General features: G+C 44.3%; 1 protein-coding gene across 1 annotated transcript in view; it reads right to left on the bottom strand.

The window, feature by feature from the left end:
* Window positions 1-14518: 14518 nt before the first annotated feature.
* Window positions 14519-18747, bottom strand: part of LOC122945932 (bifunctional heparan sulfate N-deacetylase/N-sulfotransferase 3-like) — a 550006-nt gene continuing 545777 nt past the window's right edge. Inside the window, exon 13 of the mRNA XM_044305192.1 lies at window positions 14519-14638. Coding sequence (XP_044161127.1) covers window positions 14519-14638 — 120 coding nt within the window. The remainder of the gene's footprint in view (window positions 14639-18747) is intronic.

An 18747-nucleotide genomic window follows, 5' to 3' on the forward strand; every position in this document is an offset into this window, starting at 1 on the left:
TCACTGTAATTCACCAGCTGTACTATCGTCTTTTTGCTTGGAGGATACATCTACTGTGGGTTCTATATACCTGCAATATAGACTGCATTCCAACTAAAGCTGAACGGACATCCACATTAAGTCTTTCCCACTTACATAGTTTGGAGGCTATTATATATTAAGGCTCTTTATTTTTCACAACCTACCCAGATTTTATACAGTTTTTTACACAGTTTTTATATATGTAATAATAAGTGTGTTTTATGAATTGTCTGCCCATGCTATGTCATTTAATAAATTGTGAGGTACATATATTTGAAGAGTGCCCAGTATTTTACTTATATATTCTTATTCTTTTAAAAGGAAGGGTGATTCCTTTTTTACTGAGAGCACCTTCTTCATTGTTTGCGCCAATCCTGTGCGTCACTTCTTGTAAGATTTGCATAGTGTCCCAACTTTTTTGGAATCCGGTTTGTACATACTATGTCACCTTGCCACTAATGTTGTCTCCTGCTGCTGCTGCTGCTGCTACTGCCATCTCCACACTATGTCACCTTGCCACTCTCTGGTATCCTCCTGCTGCTGCCATCTCCACACTATGTCACCTTGCCACTCTGTGGTATCCTTCTGCTACTGCTGCTGCTGCCATCTCCACACTACGTCACCTTGCCATTCTCTGGTATCCTCCTGCTGCTGCTGCCATCTCTACCCTATGTCACCTTGCCACTCTCTGGTATCCTTCTGCTACTGCTGCTGCTGCAATATCCACACTATGTCACCTTGCCACTCTGTGGTATCCTCCTTCTGCTGCTGCTGCCATACCCACACTATGTCACCTTGTAACTCTGTGGTATCCTGATGCTGCCTTTGCCAGCTTCACACTCTGTCACCTTGCCACTCTGTGGTCTCCTAATGCTGCTGCTGCTACTGCCATCTCTACACTATGTCACCTTGCCACTCTGTGGTCTCCTCCTACTGCTACTGACATCTCTACACTATATCAACTTGAAACTCTGTGATATCCTTCTGCTGCTGCCATCTCCACACTATGTCAACTTGTCACTGTGTGGTCTCCTGATGCTGCTGCTGCTGCTACTGCCATCTCCACGCTATGTTACCTGGCCACTCTGTGGTAGAGATGTCGCAAACATAAAATTTTCCGTTCGCGAACGTCGAACGCGAATTTCTACAAATGTTCGCGAACGTGCGAACGGGGCAAACCGCCATTGACTTCTATAGGCAGGTGAATTCTAAAACCCATAGGGACTCTTTCTGACCACAATAGTGATGGAAAAGTTGTTTCAAGGGGACTAACACCTGGACTGTGGCATGCCGGAGGGGGATCCATGGCAAAACTCCCATGGAAAATTACATAGTTGACGCAGAGTTGGATTTTAATCCATAAAGGGCATAAATCACCTAACAATCCATTTTTTTTAAACAACGTGGTTTAAAACATCCAGTGTGTGTATACGATCAGGTATGATGTTGTATCGATCCGGTAGTGTAAGGGTTACGCCCGCTTCACAGACATTGACAGACCAAACTCCCCTTTTAATGCACCGCAAACAACTGCAAACAGTCCATTTGCCCAACCGCAAACTTCCCATTTGCACAAGGTTGGATACCAAGCTAGCCATGTCCCGTTGATGTCATTGAAGGTTTCTTCCTCCACCCAGCCACGTACAACACCAAGGGTCCCCGAAAGGTGAATTGAATTGATTTTTTGAATGGGGAGATAGTTAAAAAAAAATCTGTCTCCCTCCCCTTTGTTTGAATCCACAGTCACTGCGTCTGTGCCGTGCAATTTACTGTCCCATCCGATATGAGTGCTATTTTCTATAGTTCTCTCTTCTCATCAGTTTAATCCCTGTTACGTCCCCAATCTGGGGTCCATTTATTAAATGGATTTTTCGAACGGGGAGATGGTTAAAAAATTGCTGGCTCCCTCCCCTTTGTTTGAATCCACGACACGGTCACTGCGTCTGCGCCATGCAATTTACTGTCCCACCCGATATGAGTAGTATTTCCTGTAGTTCTCTCTTCTCATCAGTTTAATCCCTGTTATGTCCCCAATCTGGGGTCAATTTATTAAATAGATTTTTTGAACGGGGAGATGGTTAAAAAATTGCTGGCTCCCTCCCTTTGTTTGAATCCACATCACGGTCACTGCGTCTGCGCCGTGCAATTTACTGTCACACCCTGATATGAGTGCTATTTTCTGTAGTACTATTCTCATCATTTTAATCCCTGTTACGTGACATCCCCAATCTGGGGTCCATTTATTAAATTGATTTTTTGAACAGGGAGACGGTTAAAAAAAAACGCTGGCTCCCTCCCCTTTGTTTGAATCCACGCCACGGTCACTGTGTCTGCGCCGTGCAATTTACTGTCACACCCGATATGAGTGCTATTTTCTGTAGTACTATTCTCATCAGTTTAATCCCTGTTACGTCCCATATCAGGGTGGGATTGCCTTTTTTTAAAAAAAATTTAGGCTGGGTACCTTCGACTGCCTTCACAGTGACAGACCAAACTCTGATACACCAAACTGAATTGATTTTAGGAACCGGGAGATGGAAAAAGCAGCTTGGTCGGTCCTCTTACTCCCAAGTTGGGGCACTGCGCGTGCACGGAGCAATGTGCTGTGACACCCTATATGAGTGGTGTCTTAACTAGTACTATTCCTATCAGTTTAATCCCTGTAACGTCCCCTATCCGGGGACGTGTGTCGAATTGATTAACCATTTTCGAATTAACGAACCATTACGACATCCTGAAATAATTTAGTTCTGAGCTTTGTACTTGATTTGTATTGGAATTGATGGGGATTTTTTACATTGTCTGCATTATTTCTAATAAACTATTAAGAGACTTTATTATGATTTTTTTAATTTTATGTATTAAAAACCCACCCATTCAACTTAAAAAAATAAATAAAATAAATATATTTTTTTCTATGAAAAAACATTCAGCCGTCCCGATCGCTTTTGGTCTGATCATAATGAAGCAACGGCCTTATCATCTGGGCTGTGGCAACATTGCCAACACACTCATAGAGGTGATGATCGCTTCATTGTGATACGCAAGCCCCTTCACCACAACAAGGTAAGGTATTTGAGTGAATGACACCCTGTAATGGTATGAGTGCAGGCCTAGCCACTAGCCAGTGGGCACAATACAGTATGTGTGGGCCTGACGCACACAGGCTTGCAAATGTGATTAGATCACAGAAAAATGTTAAATATAATTTTTTTTGTATCTGCGAGGTATTTTCTGTCACACCTTGTATGAATGGTGTGCACTGTGCGGTCTGTGACTGAGCCTGCAGCCTCTCACACACGGGCAGCCAGGCAACTGCAATATATATGTATAAAAAAAAAAAAAAAGCAGACTGATGTACCAGCCCTGAAAAGGGCTTTTTGGGGTGCTGTCAGGACGCTGTCCTTACAGCAGATGAGTCTGTGGACACAGAACAATGCCCTAGCTAACGCTTTCCCTATTGAATCAGCAGCAGCTACACTGTGAATGCAGTTTCCGAATGAATCTAAAATGGATGCTGTCCAGGAGGTGGGAGGGTCTGGGAGAGAGGGTCTGCTGCTGATTGGCTGGAATGTGTCTGCTGACTGTGAGGTACAGGGTCAAAGTTTACTCAATGATGATGTATAGGGGGCGGACCGAATATCGCATATGTTCGCCCACAGCGGCGAACTCGAACAAGCTATGATCGCCGGGAACTATTCGCCGGCGAATAGTTCGGGACATCACTACTCTGTGGTATCCTCCTGCTGCTGCTGCTATCTCCACACTATGTCACCTTGCCACTCTGTGGTCTCCTATACTGCTGCTGCTACTGCCATTTCCACACTATATCGCCTTGCCACTCTGTGGTATCCTCCTGCTGCTGCCATCTCCACACTATGTCACCTTGCCATTTTGTGGTATCCTGATGCTGCTGCTGCCATCTCAACATTATGTCACCTTATCACTCTGTGGTATTCTGATACTGCTGCTGCTACTGCCATCTCCACACTATGTCACCTTGCCACTCTATGGTATCCTGATGCTGCTACTTCCATCTTCACATTATGTCACGTTGCCACTCTGTGGTATGCTGATGCTGCTGCTACTGCCATTTAAACACTATTTCACTTTGCCACTCTGTGGTGTCCTGATGCTGCTGCTGCCGTACCCACACTATGTCACCTTGCCACTCTGTGGTATCCTGATGCTGCTGCTACTGCCATCTCCACACTATGTCACCTTGCCACTCTCTGGTATCCTCCTGCTGCTGCTGCCATATACATACTATGTCACCTTGCCACTAATGTGGTCTCCTGATGCTGCTGCTGCTGCTACTGCCATCTCCACACTATGTCACCTTGCCACTCTCTGATATCCTCCTGCAGCTGCTGCCATCTCCACACTATGTTACCTTGCCACTCTGTTGTATCCTGATGCTGCTTCTGCTACTGCCATCTCCACACTATGTCACCTTGCCACTATCTGGTATCCTCCTGCTGCTGCCATATACATACTATGTCACCTTGCCACTAATGTGGTCTCCTGATGCTGCTGCTGCTACTGCCATCTCCACACTATGTCACCTTGCCACACTCTGGTATCCTCCTGCTGCTGCTGCCATCTCCACACTATGTTACCTTGCCACTCTCTGGTATAATTCTGCTACTGCTGCTGCTGCCATATCCACACTATGTCACATTGCCACTCTGTGGTATCCTCCTTCTGCTGCTGCTGCCATACCCACAGTAATTCACCTTGCAACTCTGTGGTATCCTGATGCTGCCTCTGCCATCTCCACATTAAGTCACCTTGCTACTCTGTGGTCTCCTAATGCTGCTGCTGCTACCGCCATCTCTACACTATGTTACCTTGCCACTCTGTGGTCTCCTCCTGCTGCTACTAACATCTCCACACTATAGCAACTTGCCACTCTGTGGTATCCTGATGCTGCTGCCATGTCCACACTATGCCACCTTGCCACTCTGTGGCCTCCTGATGCTACTTCTGCTACTTCCATATCCACACGATATCACCTTTCCACTCTGTGGTATCCTGTTGCTGCTGCTGCCATATCCACACTATGTCACCTTGCCACTCTGCGGTAACCTGATGCTGCTGCTGCCACATACACTCTATGTCACCTTGCCACTCTGTTGTCTCCTGCTGCTGCCATCTCCACACTATGTCACCTTGCCACTCTGTGGTCTCCTGATGCTGCTGCCATCTTGTCACCACCAGATCTTTGAGAAGTTCTGATAGACGTTCTTCAGTACCTCCTGCATGATCTTCTTTTGTTTTGCTTTCGTTTTGACATCTCTCCTCCCTCTCCTAGCTGTCATCTATTAGCAGTTATTGCCTCCCTATATATCTCCTCCCCATACTGTCTCTCCTTGCGGTTTATATTACATCCTGGATTGTGTTCTCTGCTAGAAGTTGCTACAGCTGAGTTTTCAGATAAGTCTATTTCTGTATTTGTTTTCCTGTTGGCTTGGTTCTAGGTGACCCTGATTCCCTCCGTATTAAGTGCAGGGAGCTGGTGGTCGTGTCCCCTCACTATTATAGGGTTTGCAGGTGTCATTTAGTCTAGGTACGTGGACATGCAACTTTCTATCACTGAGATCTTTGCATGGGCGGAGAAGACAGGGAGAGCTTCAGGGCTTTAATAGGGGTCACCCTTTTGTTCCTTAGTTTTGGAACAAGCCAGTCGGATCCTTATTTGTAACTTCTTGTTTTCTGTTACACCATCCGTGACACATGTCAACATTATGTCACCTTGCCACTCTGTGGTCTCCTGATGCTGCTGCTGCTACTGCCATCTCCACATTATGTCACCTTTCCACTCTGTGGTATCCTGATGCTGCTGCGGCTGAAGCCATCTCTACAATCCGTCACCCACCACTCTGTGGACTCCTGATTCTGCTGCTGCCATACCCACACTATGTCACCTTGTCACTCTGTGGTATCCTGATGCTGCTTCTGCTGCCATCTCCATGCTATGTCACCTTGCCACTCTGTGGTGTCCTGATGCTGCTGCTGTTATCTCCACATCAAGTCACCTTGCCACTCTGTGGTATCCTCCTGCTGTTGCTGCTATATACGCACTATGTCACCTTGCCACTCTGTGGTCTCCTGATGCTGCTGCTGCTACTGCCATCTCCACACTGTCACCTTGCCACTCTCTGGTATCCTCCTGCTGCTGCTGCCATCTCCACGCTATGTTACCTTGCCACTCTGTTGTATCCTTATGCTGCTACTGCCATCTCCACACTATTTCACCTTGCCACTCTCTGGTATCCTTCTGCTATTGCTGCTTCTGCCATATCCACACTATGTCACCTTGCCACTCTGTGGTATCCTGATGCTGCTGCTGCCATCTCCACACTATGTCACTTTGCCACTCTGTGGTATCCTGATGCTGCTGCTGCCATCTTCATTCTATGTCACCTTGCCACTCTGTGGTCTCTTGATGCTGCTGCTGCTACTGCTATCTCCACACTATGTCACCTTGCCACTCTGTAGTATCCTGTTGCTGCTATCTCCACAGTATGTCACCTTGCCACTCTGTGGTATCCTCCTGCTGCTGCCATATCCACACTGTCGCCTTGCCACTCTGTGGTCTCCTGATGCTGCTGCTGCTACTGCCATCTCTACACTATGTCACCTTGCCATTTGGTGGTCTCCTCCTGCTGCTACTGCCATCTCCACACTATGTCAACTTGCCACTCTGTGTTATTCTGATGCTGCTTCTGTCATCTCCACACTATGTCACCTTGCCACTCTGTGGTATCCTCCTGCTGCTGCCATATTGTCACAACCAGACATCTGAGAAGCTCTGACAGATGCCTTTCAGAACCTCCTCCTTGATCTTTCTTTGTTTTGGTTTTAAGTTCCTCATCTCGTTAACCTCTCTCAGTTGTCTTGTAGTTGGACTGATTGCATCCCTTTAAATTCCTCCCCATAATGCATTAGTGTGCGGTTTATACAACTTCCTGGAGTGTGTGTGCATGCTGATCCTATTTCCCAGTCTTCTACAAGATAAGTGTTGTACATTCATTTGTGATTTTATGTTTGCTGGATCCCAGGTGACCCTGACTCCCTCCGTGTCTAGTGTAGGGAGCCGGTGGTCGTGTCCCCTCACTATTGTAGGGTGTTCCGGTATTATATAGTCGAGGTACTAGTCTATGCGATCATCCACCATTGGGGTGTTCGCATAGGCTGAGCAGTCAGGGAGAGTGCCAGGTCTTATGCAGGGGTCTCCCTTTTGTTCCTTAGTTTTGGATCCAGTGAGTCATATATTCATTTTGCATTGTCTTGTTTCCTGTACACCTTCCGTGACATTATAAAACGCCGAAACCGTCTCAAGCTTGGATCCGGTTTCACTTTTGACTGAACACTTCCAGGGTCTTTCATTGGAGGTAGCTGATCTCCGTAAGACTCTTTCTCAGTTTCTAGTGACCGGTTCAGCTTGCGTTCATGGAGTTTGTTCTGAGCCTAAGATCTCGCTTCCGGATACGTTCTCCGGGGGTAGTGAGAATTTTGTGCGTTTCAGAGAGGCTTGCAAACTCCATTTTCGCCTTCTTCCCCATTCAGGATCGTGTTGCTTTGGCTAGACTACGTCTGTTATGCCAGGGTAAACAATCCGCAGAGATATACTGCTCAGAATTTCGGAGATGGGCAGCTGATACTGGTTGAAATGATGCTACACTCAAAAGTCAATTTTGCCATGGTCTTTCAGAGGGATTGAAAGATGCATTTGCCTTTCATGAGAGGCCCATCTCCTTGGACTCTGCTATGTCTCAAGCCGTTCGTATTGACAGGTGTCTTAGAGAGAGAGGAGAGATCTCTCCTTCCTGTCATACTCAGTCCCAGGACAGTGCAGCGGTCTCATTCTGTGCGCAGGGGTCTCAGTCGCTGTCAGCCCCTTCTGAGCAGGAGCCCATGCAGCTGGGGTTGATTGCCTCTGACAATAGAAGATTCAGCCCGCATGGGAAGGTTTGTTTTTGTTGTGGAGGTATAAATCATTTGGCAAATGTTTGTTCCTCTAGGAGATTCAGGCAGTTTTCTGGAAGTAATAAAGAAACAAAAAGGAAAAAATCTTTTAAAAATGTTCTATCTGTTACTATTGGCAGGGTTGAGGCGGAAATTGAAGGTTTTCCGTTTGCTTGTAGTTCCCGTTTTGTCCTGCCTGCCAGGGTGGCGCTAGAGAGCAAGAACATTTTTTGTGAGATTTTTGTAGATAGTGGAGCAGCGGTCAATCTCATTGATAATCATTTTGCGATAACTCATGGTTTCCAGGTATGCACTTCGGGAAAGGATATTCCTGTTTTTGCTATTGATTCCGCTCCACTTTCTCAGAAATCATTAAAGGGCATAGTTCACAATATTCGTTTAATTGTGAGTGATGCTCATGTTGAGGATGTGTCATGTTTCGTCCTTAGCGGATTATCTACTCCTCTTGTGTTGGGGCTACCCTGGCTCACTAAACATAACCCCACCATTGATTGGCAAGCGAGGCAAATAAATGGTTGGAGTGACTTTTGCAGAGAGAATTGCCTCACGACATCTGTTTCTGAGGTTTCTACTAAGACTGTACCACCTTTTCTCTCTGAATTTTCGGATGTCTTCTCTGAGAGTGGAGTTCAGGATTTGCCCCCGCACAGGGAGTCCGATTGCCCTATTAATCTCATCTCAGGCGCCAAGCTGCCTAAATCTCGTTTGTACAATCTTTCCCAACCTGAAAGGGTCGCTATGCGTGCTTATATCTCTGAGAGTCTGAGAAAAGAACACAATACGACCCTCGAAGTCACCTGTTGCCGCTGGTTTTTTCTTTGTTAAGAAAAAAGATGTTTTTTTAAGACCTTGTCTGGATTTCAGGGAGCTGAACAGTATCACTATTCGTGACCCTTATCCGCTTCCTCTGATCCCGGACCTGTTTAACCAGATTGTTGGGGCTAAAATCTTTTCCAAATTAGATCTAAGAGGGGCATACAACCTGGTCAGGGTCAGAGAAGGAGACGAATGGAAGACGGCCTTCAATACCCCTGAGGGCCATTTTGAGAATTTGGTTATGCCTTTTGGTTTGATGAATGCCCCAGCCGTTTTTCAGCATTTCATCCCTTTTCCTGGTTTGCCCAATGCTAAGACGCTGGCGCAGGCATTTATTGATCACATTGTCAAATTGCATGGTATTCCTTCAGACATAGTCTCTGATAGGGGCGCGCCGTTTGTTTCCAGATTCTGGAAGGCTTTCTGTTCTCGCTTGGGGGTTCGGTTGTCATTCTCTTCTGCTTTCCACCCGCAGTCGAATGGCCAGATAGAACGCGTCAATCAGAATCTGGAGACATATCTGCGCTGTTTTGTGGCGGAGAATCAGGAGGATTGGTGTTCTTTTTTGTCCCTTGCTGAGTTTGCTTTAAATAACCGTCGTCAGGAGTCCTCTGATAAGTCACCATTTTTTGGTGCATATGGGTTTCATCTGCAGTTTGGGACATTCTCGGGAGAGGGGTCTTCTGGTTTACCTGACAAGGACAGATTCTCCTCATCTTTGTCATCGATTTGGCAAAAGATTCAGGATAATCTAAAGAGCATGAGTGAGAGATATAAGCGTGTGGCAGATAAGAGACGTGTGCCTGGTCCGGACCTGAATGTTGGTGATCTGGTGTGGTTGTCTACCAAGAATATCAAATTGAAGGTTCCCTCCTGGAAGTTGGGTCCTAAGTTTATTGGGCCTTACAAAATCCTGTCTGTCATCAATTCTGTTGCCTACCGTCTTGATCTTCCTCAGACTTGGAAGATCCATAATGTTTTTCATAAGTCCTTATTAAAACCTTATGTTCAACCCATTGTACCCTCGCCTTTGCCTCCTCCTCCGATTATGGTTGATGGTAATCTTGAATTTCAGGTCTCTAGGATTGTGGATTCTCGTGTTGTCTGCGGTTCTCTCCAGTACCTCGTTCATTGGGAGGGTTATGGTCCTGAGGAGAGGATGTGGGTCCCAGTGACGGACATTAAGGCCACTTGTCTCATCAGGGCTTTCCATAGGTCCCATCCTGAGAAGGTGGGCTCTGAGTGTCCGGAGTCCACTCGTAGAGGGAGGGGTACTGTCACAACCAGAGATCTGAGACGCTCTGACAGATGCCTTTCAGAACCTCCTCCTTGAGCTTTCTTTGTTTTGGTTTTCAGTTCCTCATCTCGTTAGCCTCTCTCAGCTGTCTTGTAGTTGGACTGATTGCATCCCTTTAAATTCCTCCCCATAATGCATTAGTGTGCGGTTTATACAACTTCCTGGAGTGTGTGTGCATGCTGATCCTATTTCCCAGTCTTCTACAAGATAAGTGTTGTACATTCATTAGTGATTTTATGTTTGCTGGATCCCAGGTGACCCTGACTCCCTCCGTGTCTAGTGTAGGGAGCCGGTGGTCGTGTCCCCTCACTATTGTAGGGTGTTCAGGTATTATATAGTCGAGGTACGAGGATATGTGATCATCCACCATTGGGGTGTTCGCATAGGCTGAGCAGTCAGGGAGAGTGCCAGGTCTTATGCAGGGGTCTCCCTTTTGTTCCTTAGTTTTGGATCCAGTGAGTCATATATTCATTTTGCATTGTCTTGTTTCCTGTACACCTTCCATGACACATATGCATACTATGTCACCCTGCCACTAATGTGGTCTCCTGATGCTGCTGCTACTGCCATCTCCACACTATGTTACCTTGCCACTTTGTTGTATCCTGATGCTGCTTCTGCTACGGCCATCTCCACACTATGTCACCTTGCCACTCTCTGGTATCATTCTGCTACTGCTGCCATATCCATACTATGTCACCTTGCCACTCTGTGGTATCCTCCTTCTGCTGCTGCTGACATATCCACACTATGTCACCTTGCAACTCTGTAGTCTCTTGATGCTGCTGCTGCTACTGCCGTCCACACTATGTCAACTTGCCACTCTGTGGTATCCTGTTGCTGCTGCTGCTATCTTTACACTATGTCACCTTGCCATTCTGTGGTATCCTCCTGCTGCTGCCATATCCACACTATATTGCCTTGCCACTCTGTGGTATCCTTATGCTGCTGCTGCTGCCATATACACTCTATGTCACCTTGCCACTCTGTGGTCTCCTGCTGCTGTCATCTCCATACTATGTCACCTTGCCACTCTGTGGTATCCTGATGCTGCTGCTGCTACTGCCATCTGTACACTATGTTACCTTGCCATTTGGTGGTCTCCTGCTGCTACTGCCATCTCCACACTATGTCACCTTGCCACTCTGTGGTATCCTCCTGCTGCTGCCATATATGCACTATGTCACCTTGCCACTCTGTGGTCTCCTGATGCTGCTGCTGCTACTGCCATCTCCACACTATGTCACCTTGCCACTCTCTGGTATCCATCTGCTATTGCTGCTTCTGCCATATCCACACTATGTCACCTTGCCACTCTGTGGTATCCTGATGCTGCTGCCATCTCCACAATATGTCACCTTTCCACTCTGTGGTATCCTGATGCTGCTGCTGCCATCTCCACACTATGCCCCCTTGCCACTCTTTGGTCTCTTTATGCTGCTGCTACCATCTCCACACTATGTCACCTTGCCACTCTGTGGTATTCTGATGCTGCTGCCACATACACTCTATGTCACCTTGCCACTTTGCTGTCTCCTGCTGCTGCCATCTCCATACTATGTCACCTTGCCACTCTGTGGTCTCCTAATGCTGCTTCTGCTACTGCCAACTCTACACTATGTCACCTTGTTATTCAGTGGTCTTCTCCTGCTGCTACTGCCATCTCCACACTATGTCAACTTGCCACGCTGTGGTATCCTGATGCTGCTGCTGCTGGCGCCATCTCCACACTTTGCCACCTTGTCACTCTGTTGTCTCTTGATGCTGCTTCTACCGCCATCTCCACACTATGTCACCTTGCCACTCTTTGGTATCCTCCTCCTGCTGCTGCTGCTACTGCCATCTCCACACTTGGTCACCTTGCCACTCTGTGGCCTCCTCCTGATACTGCTGCTGTTGCCGCCACCTCCACACTCTGTCATTAGGCCACTCTGCGGTCTCCTCATGCTGCTTCCACCTCATCAATATGTCATTGGTCCACTCTGTGGACTTCTCATGCTGTTCCACCCTCCCAACTTCATGACTGGGACACTATTTTGCCTTTAGGCTTGGCTGACATCATGATTTATTTGAACTTTCTTCTAATCTGTCAGAAGGAAGAAAACATGAGACGCACCACAGATCCTGCCAGGGTAGCAGCTGTAAGGCCTGTATGAACCCATCAGAATTGGCTTATGATTTGGTAGCCAAAAGCAGGAGTGGGTACAAAATACAGAAGACATGCAAACATTTGATTCATGTGTCATCTCTGTTTTACATACACTCCTGTTTTTTTGGGGCATTAGCAATACTGATGAATTATTGAGCAAATGCTGACCGAGTAAAGGCGTATGCTCCACAGCTAGGATCTGTTTTTTGTGGGTTATTGTTCTGACGGATCAGAGGAAAGGCAAATTAATCAGTGAAGTCAACACAATGTTACATTTGACACCCTCTCCACTCTTTCCTGGGTGGCTCTACTTGTATACACATTTAATAGAGCAGGTTCTGTATACATCTGTGTGGAATCAGCTGGCATTGGTGTAAAAGGAGTGTGTGTCTTCTTCATGCTAACATCGACCTGTAAGGTTAAGTTCATACTTGAGTTATTTGGTCAGTTTTGGCCCTGTGACTGCCCAAATAAGTGACGTGTGCAGTGATTCTAAGAGCGACGCCTGTCATCTGCATGTCATACGGACTCACAGTATTATTTCACTACCACAGCAGACTCCCTATGCTTGTTACTACAAGGCACAGTGTTCTACACCACTACAAAAGCTCTCTGCAGCCCGGAAATAGCCACAGATATATTCGGATTGAACAAAAAATTTCCGGAAAGATTTGGCGAATCAGCGAATCGGATTTTTGAAAGATTCGCTCATCTGTAGTGAAAACCCATAAGATTTGTATTATGCTCAGTAGTAAGCATAGCAAATGAAATCCATAAGAGTAACAGATTTAGAAATAGGATACAATGCTTACAAATAGTAGCTGCATAATAAGCCCTGATATATGGCTTTTATTTATCGGCAACTTCAAATCAACTTTCAATTTTCATCTCTAGATGATTATCCACATCACTTAGACATAAACATGTGAACCTAGGGTAAACAAGCACATACCAGTCGCAATAAACTCCCTGTACATAATTAAGATTTAGGCCATAATCTTAGATATGTTTATAAATTCGAAACTCTCGTTCGGAAACAGCAAGAAGTAAATAGAGAGGGAGATAAAGTGCTTGTTAGCTGCTAGGGAGTAATTAAAGTGTAAAATAACCAGTAAGACTAAATCCATTCCTAAACATATTAAAAAAGACCATGATACAACAGTGTCTCATTCGAGAATATCTAATCTAATGATTTTAGTAATAATTCATGCATGCACCACGTTTTTAAGTAATCCACTATCCTCATACCATTTGTAGTATGCAGCAGACATACAGCAATATCAGGCATCAGTGCTTTAAGTGAAACCTGTCATGGCCTGTAGAATTCATGAAAATTGGATACTAAAAAGCCTTCTAGAGAAACTATTTTGTGATCATATTTGTTTACTTTCTGTAAAGGGGTAGTCTAGTTTACAAATTTTCAGTTACCCTTTTGAATTCAATGACCACTGTATAATAATTTCTGTGCTTCAGGGGAACTGAACCCCTTCTAAGCAAAAATAATTGGTAAAGTGGAAAAACTATTGAATAAATTAATAAAGCATCATGGCAAATGCAGAAACATATTAAGAAAACATTTTTAGTATATTTTTTTTAAATCCATGTCAGTATCATAATCAAATATTTTGTGTACATATGGAGAAATAAAGAATTTTGAGTCACCATCTCAGGGAAATATGGACGGAAGATTTAATTTTAAGAGTGTCTAGTGTGCAAACCTGATACAAAACAATTTCTATGATGGTATAATAATCAATAGAAATCACCTGTTAAAACAATATAATAGACATAGGACAAAAATTGAATTGTTTTGCATAATACTGGCAGTAGACACACTTAGTAAAGTAAACCAGTTTTGGCATGACAAATGAATTAGCAGCATACAACATGCTTGATTATGTAGTTATATCATGTATCTTATAGAAAAAAAACTAGTTAAACATCAATATCTGACATAATTTTTCAGTAACATAAGAAAATATTTATTGTAAAATTCAATGATCAAATGTCTTATTCAGTCTAAAATGGTTAGATATCACCACTGAAATACAATTTCACATTATGCAACCAGTCAAAATCCATCACAGACTTCACACTAGGCTAAGGGTGAAGGCTATCATCTGCCATTGTCCTCCATAAGAAAGTGATGCAATCCACATGCCAGCATATGGAGAACAGGGGTTGTCTGGTATTCAACTTCATAAGTTGGGGAATGATAAAGGAGAGGTCCACTGGCTTCTGTGCTATCTGATTTTTTGCAGTTCTTGTCTCAACCATGAAGGTAGAGGTTGGCCAAGTCTGTGTAAAAGTTTTGATAATTCCACATTGTGATCTTGGTAATAACTTGACAAGAAGGCTCTGCACTAAAAAGAAAGAATATACAGATATCAGTCATTATGAAATATACTTTACCTGTTCAAGCCCAGCCATTTAACCACTTCCTAGCCAGGCACATTTTCATTTTTTTTTTTTGTATATATAAAGGTAAAAAAAAAAAAATATCTGCATCTGGTTATAAAAATAGTTTTTGCCCATTTTCTGGTGATATGAGGCTTTTTTATGCCATTTTTATGTTTATTATATTTTTTTTATACTGCTGGAAAATGTAAAACAAAATGGAACCTGTAGTCAGTTTTTGAATTTTACTTCATTTTTTCTTTTGTTAATAGCACAATGTGCAACTAAAATACTTTTTAAGTTATGGGGCATAACAGTCTTTTTGATATAGTGGATATGCAGCTTTTGGTCATCAGGAGTGGGGCATTTAGAAGCATTTGTTTAAATTTTTTTTATTTTTTTCATTTTACACTTTGTACCTTGATAAGATCATTCAAAACCTTTGTGAAGCAATTAACAACATTACAATTTTTTATTGTTGATTTCTCCTCTAACTACATGGCTGTAAAACCTCACTGTAGAGCCAGCAGTTCCTGCAGATACCTAGCTCTCAGCGATTACATGATCGCTAGGACTGGAGCAGGAATCGGTGTTGTTACTTTGTGATTTGTATGCACAGCTATCATTGGGTGCGTGTATACTGTGGAGCAGAGAAGGTTAAAAACAGTCCCTGCCTCCTCTAACAGGAGCTCCCACAGCTTCAGGAATAGTGTGCACCTGCCATCTCTGAAAGGAGAGGAGTGCTGGACGTAGAATGAAAGAGCCAGAACAAGCTGAGAGAGAGAAAGTGATAGCTATAGAGACAGGTTTAAGTTCAGTACTCTGTGCTATAGCAGACTATGCTGGCCACTGGAGTAGGGGTAAACCCCTGAGATAACTCCAAGAGAGAGCTCTACCACAAGGAGGCCTATAGACCTGATCCAGGTAAAGAAGGGATCTCTCTGCAAGAGTTATACTGATACTTAGTGGCTGTGACCAGTGGTGACTGGTGGGACATATTGGATGAATACTGTTTTCTGCCCCTGTGAACACATTTGAACTCTCCATAGGACACTACAAGTGGTAAAACAAACTGTATATTTGGTTAGTGTCTGAACCTCTACTGTGAGAACTTTCAAGTTTTGTGCCTCCTGTAAGTAATAAAGACTTCTTCAATGTATTCACTGAGGGAAATAAACTGTCAGATGACATGCAGAATGTTGAAATAAATTCCCTATTACAAGTGTCCTGTCTGACCCAGGAAGAAGTACATCAGCGACTTAAAAAGATTAAAATAGACAAATCGCCAGGACCGGATGGCATACACCCCCGTATCCTAAGGGAATTAAGTAATGTCATAGGCCAGACCCTTATTTCTGATATTTTCAGACTCTATACTGACAGGGAATGTCCCACAGGATTGGAGCACGCCAATATTCAAAAAGGGTCCAAAAACAGAGCCTGGAAACTATAGGCCGGTAAGTTTAACATCTGTTGTGGGTAAACTTTTTGAAGGTTTTCTGAGAGATGCTATCTAAGAGCATCTCAATGGAAATAAGCAAATAACGCCATATCTGCATGGCTTTGTGAGGGATCGGTCATGCCAAACTAATTTAATAAGTTTCTATGAGGAGGTAAGTTCTAGACTTGACAGAGGCGAATCAATGGATGTCGTATATCTGGACTTCTCCAAAGCATTTGACACTGTACCACATAAAAGGTTAGTATATAAAATGAGAATGCTCGGACTGGGAGAAAACGTCTGTATGTGGGTAAGTAACTGGCTCAAAGATAGAAAACAGAGGGTGGTTATTAACGGTACACACTCAGATTGGATCACTGTCACTAGTGGGGTACCTCAGGGGTCAGTATTGGGCCCTATTCTCTTCAATATATTTATTAATGATCTTGTAGAAGGCTTGCATAGTAAAATATCAATTTTCGCAGATGACACTAAACTGTGTAAAGTAATTTACACTGATGAGGACAGTATACTACTACAGAGGGATCTGGATAGATTGGAGGCTTGGGCAGATAAGTGGCAGATGAGGTTTAACACTGACAAATGTAAAGTTATGCACATGGGAAGGAATAATGCAAGTCACCCGTACATACTAAATAGTAAAACACTCGGTAACACTGACATGGAAAAGGATCTAGGAATTTTAATAAACAGCAAACTAAGCTGCAAAAACCAGTGTCAGGCAGCTGCTGCCAAGGCCAATAAGATAATGGATTGCATCAGAAGGGGAATAAATGCCCGTGATGAGAACATAGTCCTACCACTTTACAAATCGCTAGTCAGACCACACATGGAGTACTGTGTACAGTTCTGGGCTCCTGTGAACAAGGCAGACATAGCAGAGCTGGAGAAGGTCCAGAAGAGGGCAATGAAAGTAATAACTGGAATGGGGCAACTACAGTACCCTGAAAGATTATCAAAATTAGGGCTATTCACTTATAAAAAAGACAACTGAGGGGAGATCTAATTAATATGCATAAATATATCAGGGGACAGTACAGAGATCTCTCCTATCATCTATTTATCCCCAGGACTGTGACTGTGATGAGGGGACACCCTCTGCATCTGGAGGAAAGAAGGTTTGTACACAAACATAGAAGAGGATTTTTTACGGTAAGAGCAGTGAGATTATGAAACTCTCTGCCTGAGGAGGTGGTGATGGTGAGTACAATAAAGGAATTCAAGAGGGGCCTGGATGTATTTATGGAGCGTAATAATATTACAGGCTATAGCTTCTAGAGAGGGGTTGTTGATCCAGGGAGTTATTCTGATTTCCTGATTGGAGTCGAACGTCCATTTAAAGTGCAATTATCTCTCAATCTCATGTGTATGGAGGCTTTCCCACTGTCCCAAAAGTCAGATGTTAGGGGAAAGAGGGGTCTCCTCTCTCCGATGGCGTTAGTATGCATACTTATAAGGAACTTGTCACGATGAACATGGTATTTGAGCTGCAGGCATTATGTTATAGAGCAGGAGGAGATGAGCATATTGATATATAGTCTTATTGGAAAAGACTCATTTAAATTCCTGCTTATGAAGTCAATAAAGTGGTCCTATCATTTATTGACAGCTATCTCTGTATACACAGTCATAGAGGGAAGGATGTCAATCACTGATAGGACCGCCACCTTGACTTCAAAGTCCAAAAGAGGCAGGAATTTGAGTGAATGAAATTATGCTGAATATTTTGCTCAGCACCTCCATACATCTAACAGGAGCTTATCTGTCATGGTAATGAAAGACCCCTCTTCACTCTAACATCTGACTTTTGGGACAGTGGGCAACCCTTCATACACATGAGATTGAGAGATAATTGCACCGTTAGGCTCCATTCACACGTCCACAACGTGTTTTGCGGAACCACGGAGCTGCAGATCTTCAAAACACAGAAAGCAGCAATGTGCGTTCCGAATTTTGCGGACTGCACATTGCCGGCACTAATAGAATATGCCTGTTCTTGTCCGCAATTGCGGACAAGATAGGACATGTTCTATTTTTTGGCGGAAAGGAAGTGCGGATCCGGAAGTGCGGGTCCACAATTCCATGTCCGGGCAGCAGGATGTGCTGCCCCATAGACATGAATGAGTTCGCTATTCCGTTCCGCAAAATGCAGAACGAAATTGCGGACGTTTGAATGGAGCCTTAATGGACAATTTGTCACGGCCATAGGTATGGTCGTGACTCCTGAACCGCATGCGGTTGTCAGCGGTCTTTGGTTTGGTTGTCAATCACAGGTGAGGGCTGTGGTATTAGCCTCACCTGTGGTTGCCGCTGGCAACAGTATGGATGTGGCAGCATAGCAGTCTGAGCTGTGTCTTGGCAGCTTGCTATGCTGTGCATGTGGTTGTGTGTGATATCTGTGTATGTGTGTACTTGGTTTTATGTATTGTGTGCATTTCCCCTTTAAGTGGTGTTTTCCCTTCCCTAGTGCTGGAAGGGTTAACTCCCTTCCCAGTGTGTGTGTGAGTCACTGGGTGTGTCTGACCATTGGGTGTGGCCTCTTAGGCCTATAAAGCCTCAGTGTAAGGCAGTAGTCAGAGAGGGTGCTTCAGCCATGCTTGCTGGAGACATCCT

This window comes from Bufo gargarizans, chromosome 1, assembly GCF_014858855.1.
Source record: "Bufo gargarizans isolate SCDJY-AF-19 chromosome 1, ASM1485885v1, whole genome shotgun sequence".
Classification (NCBI taxonomy): Eukaryota; Metazoa; Chordata; class Amphibia; order Anura; family Bufonidae; genus Bufo; species Bufo gargarizans.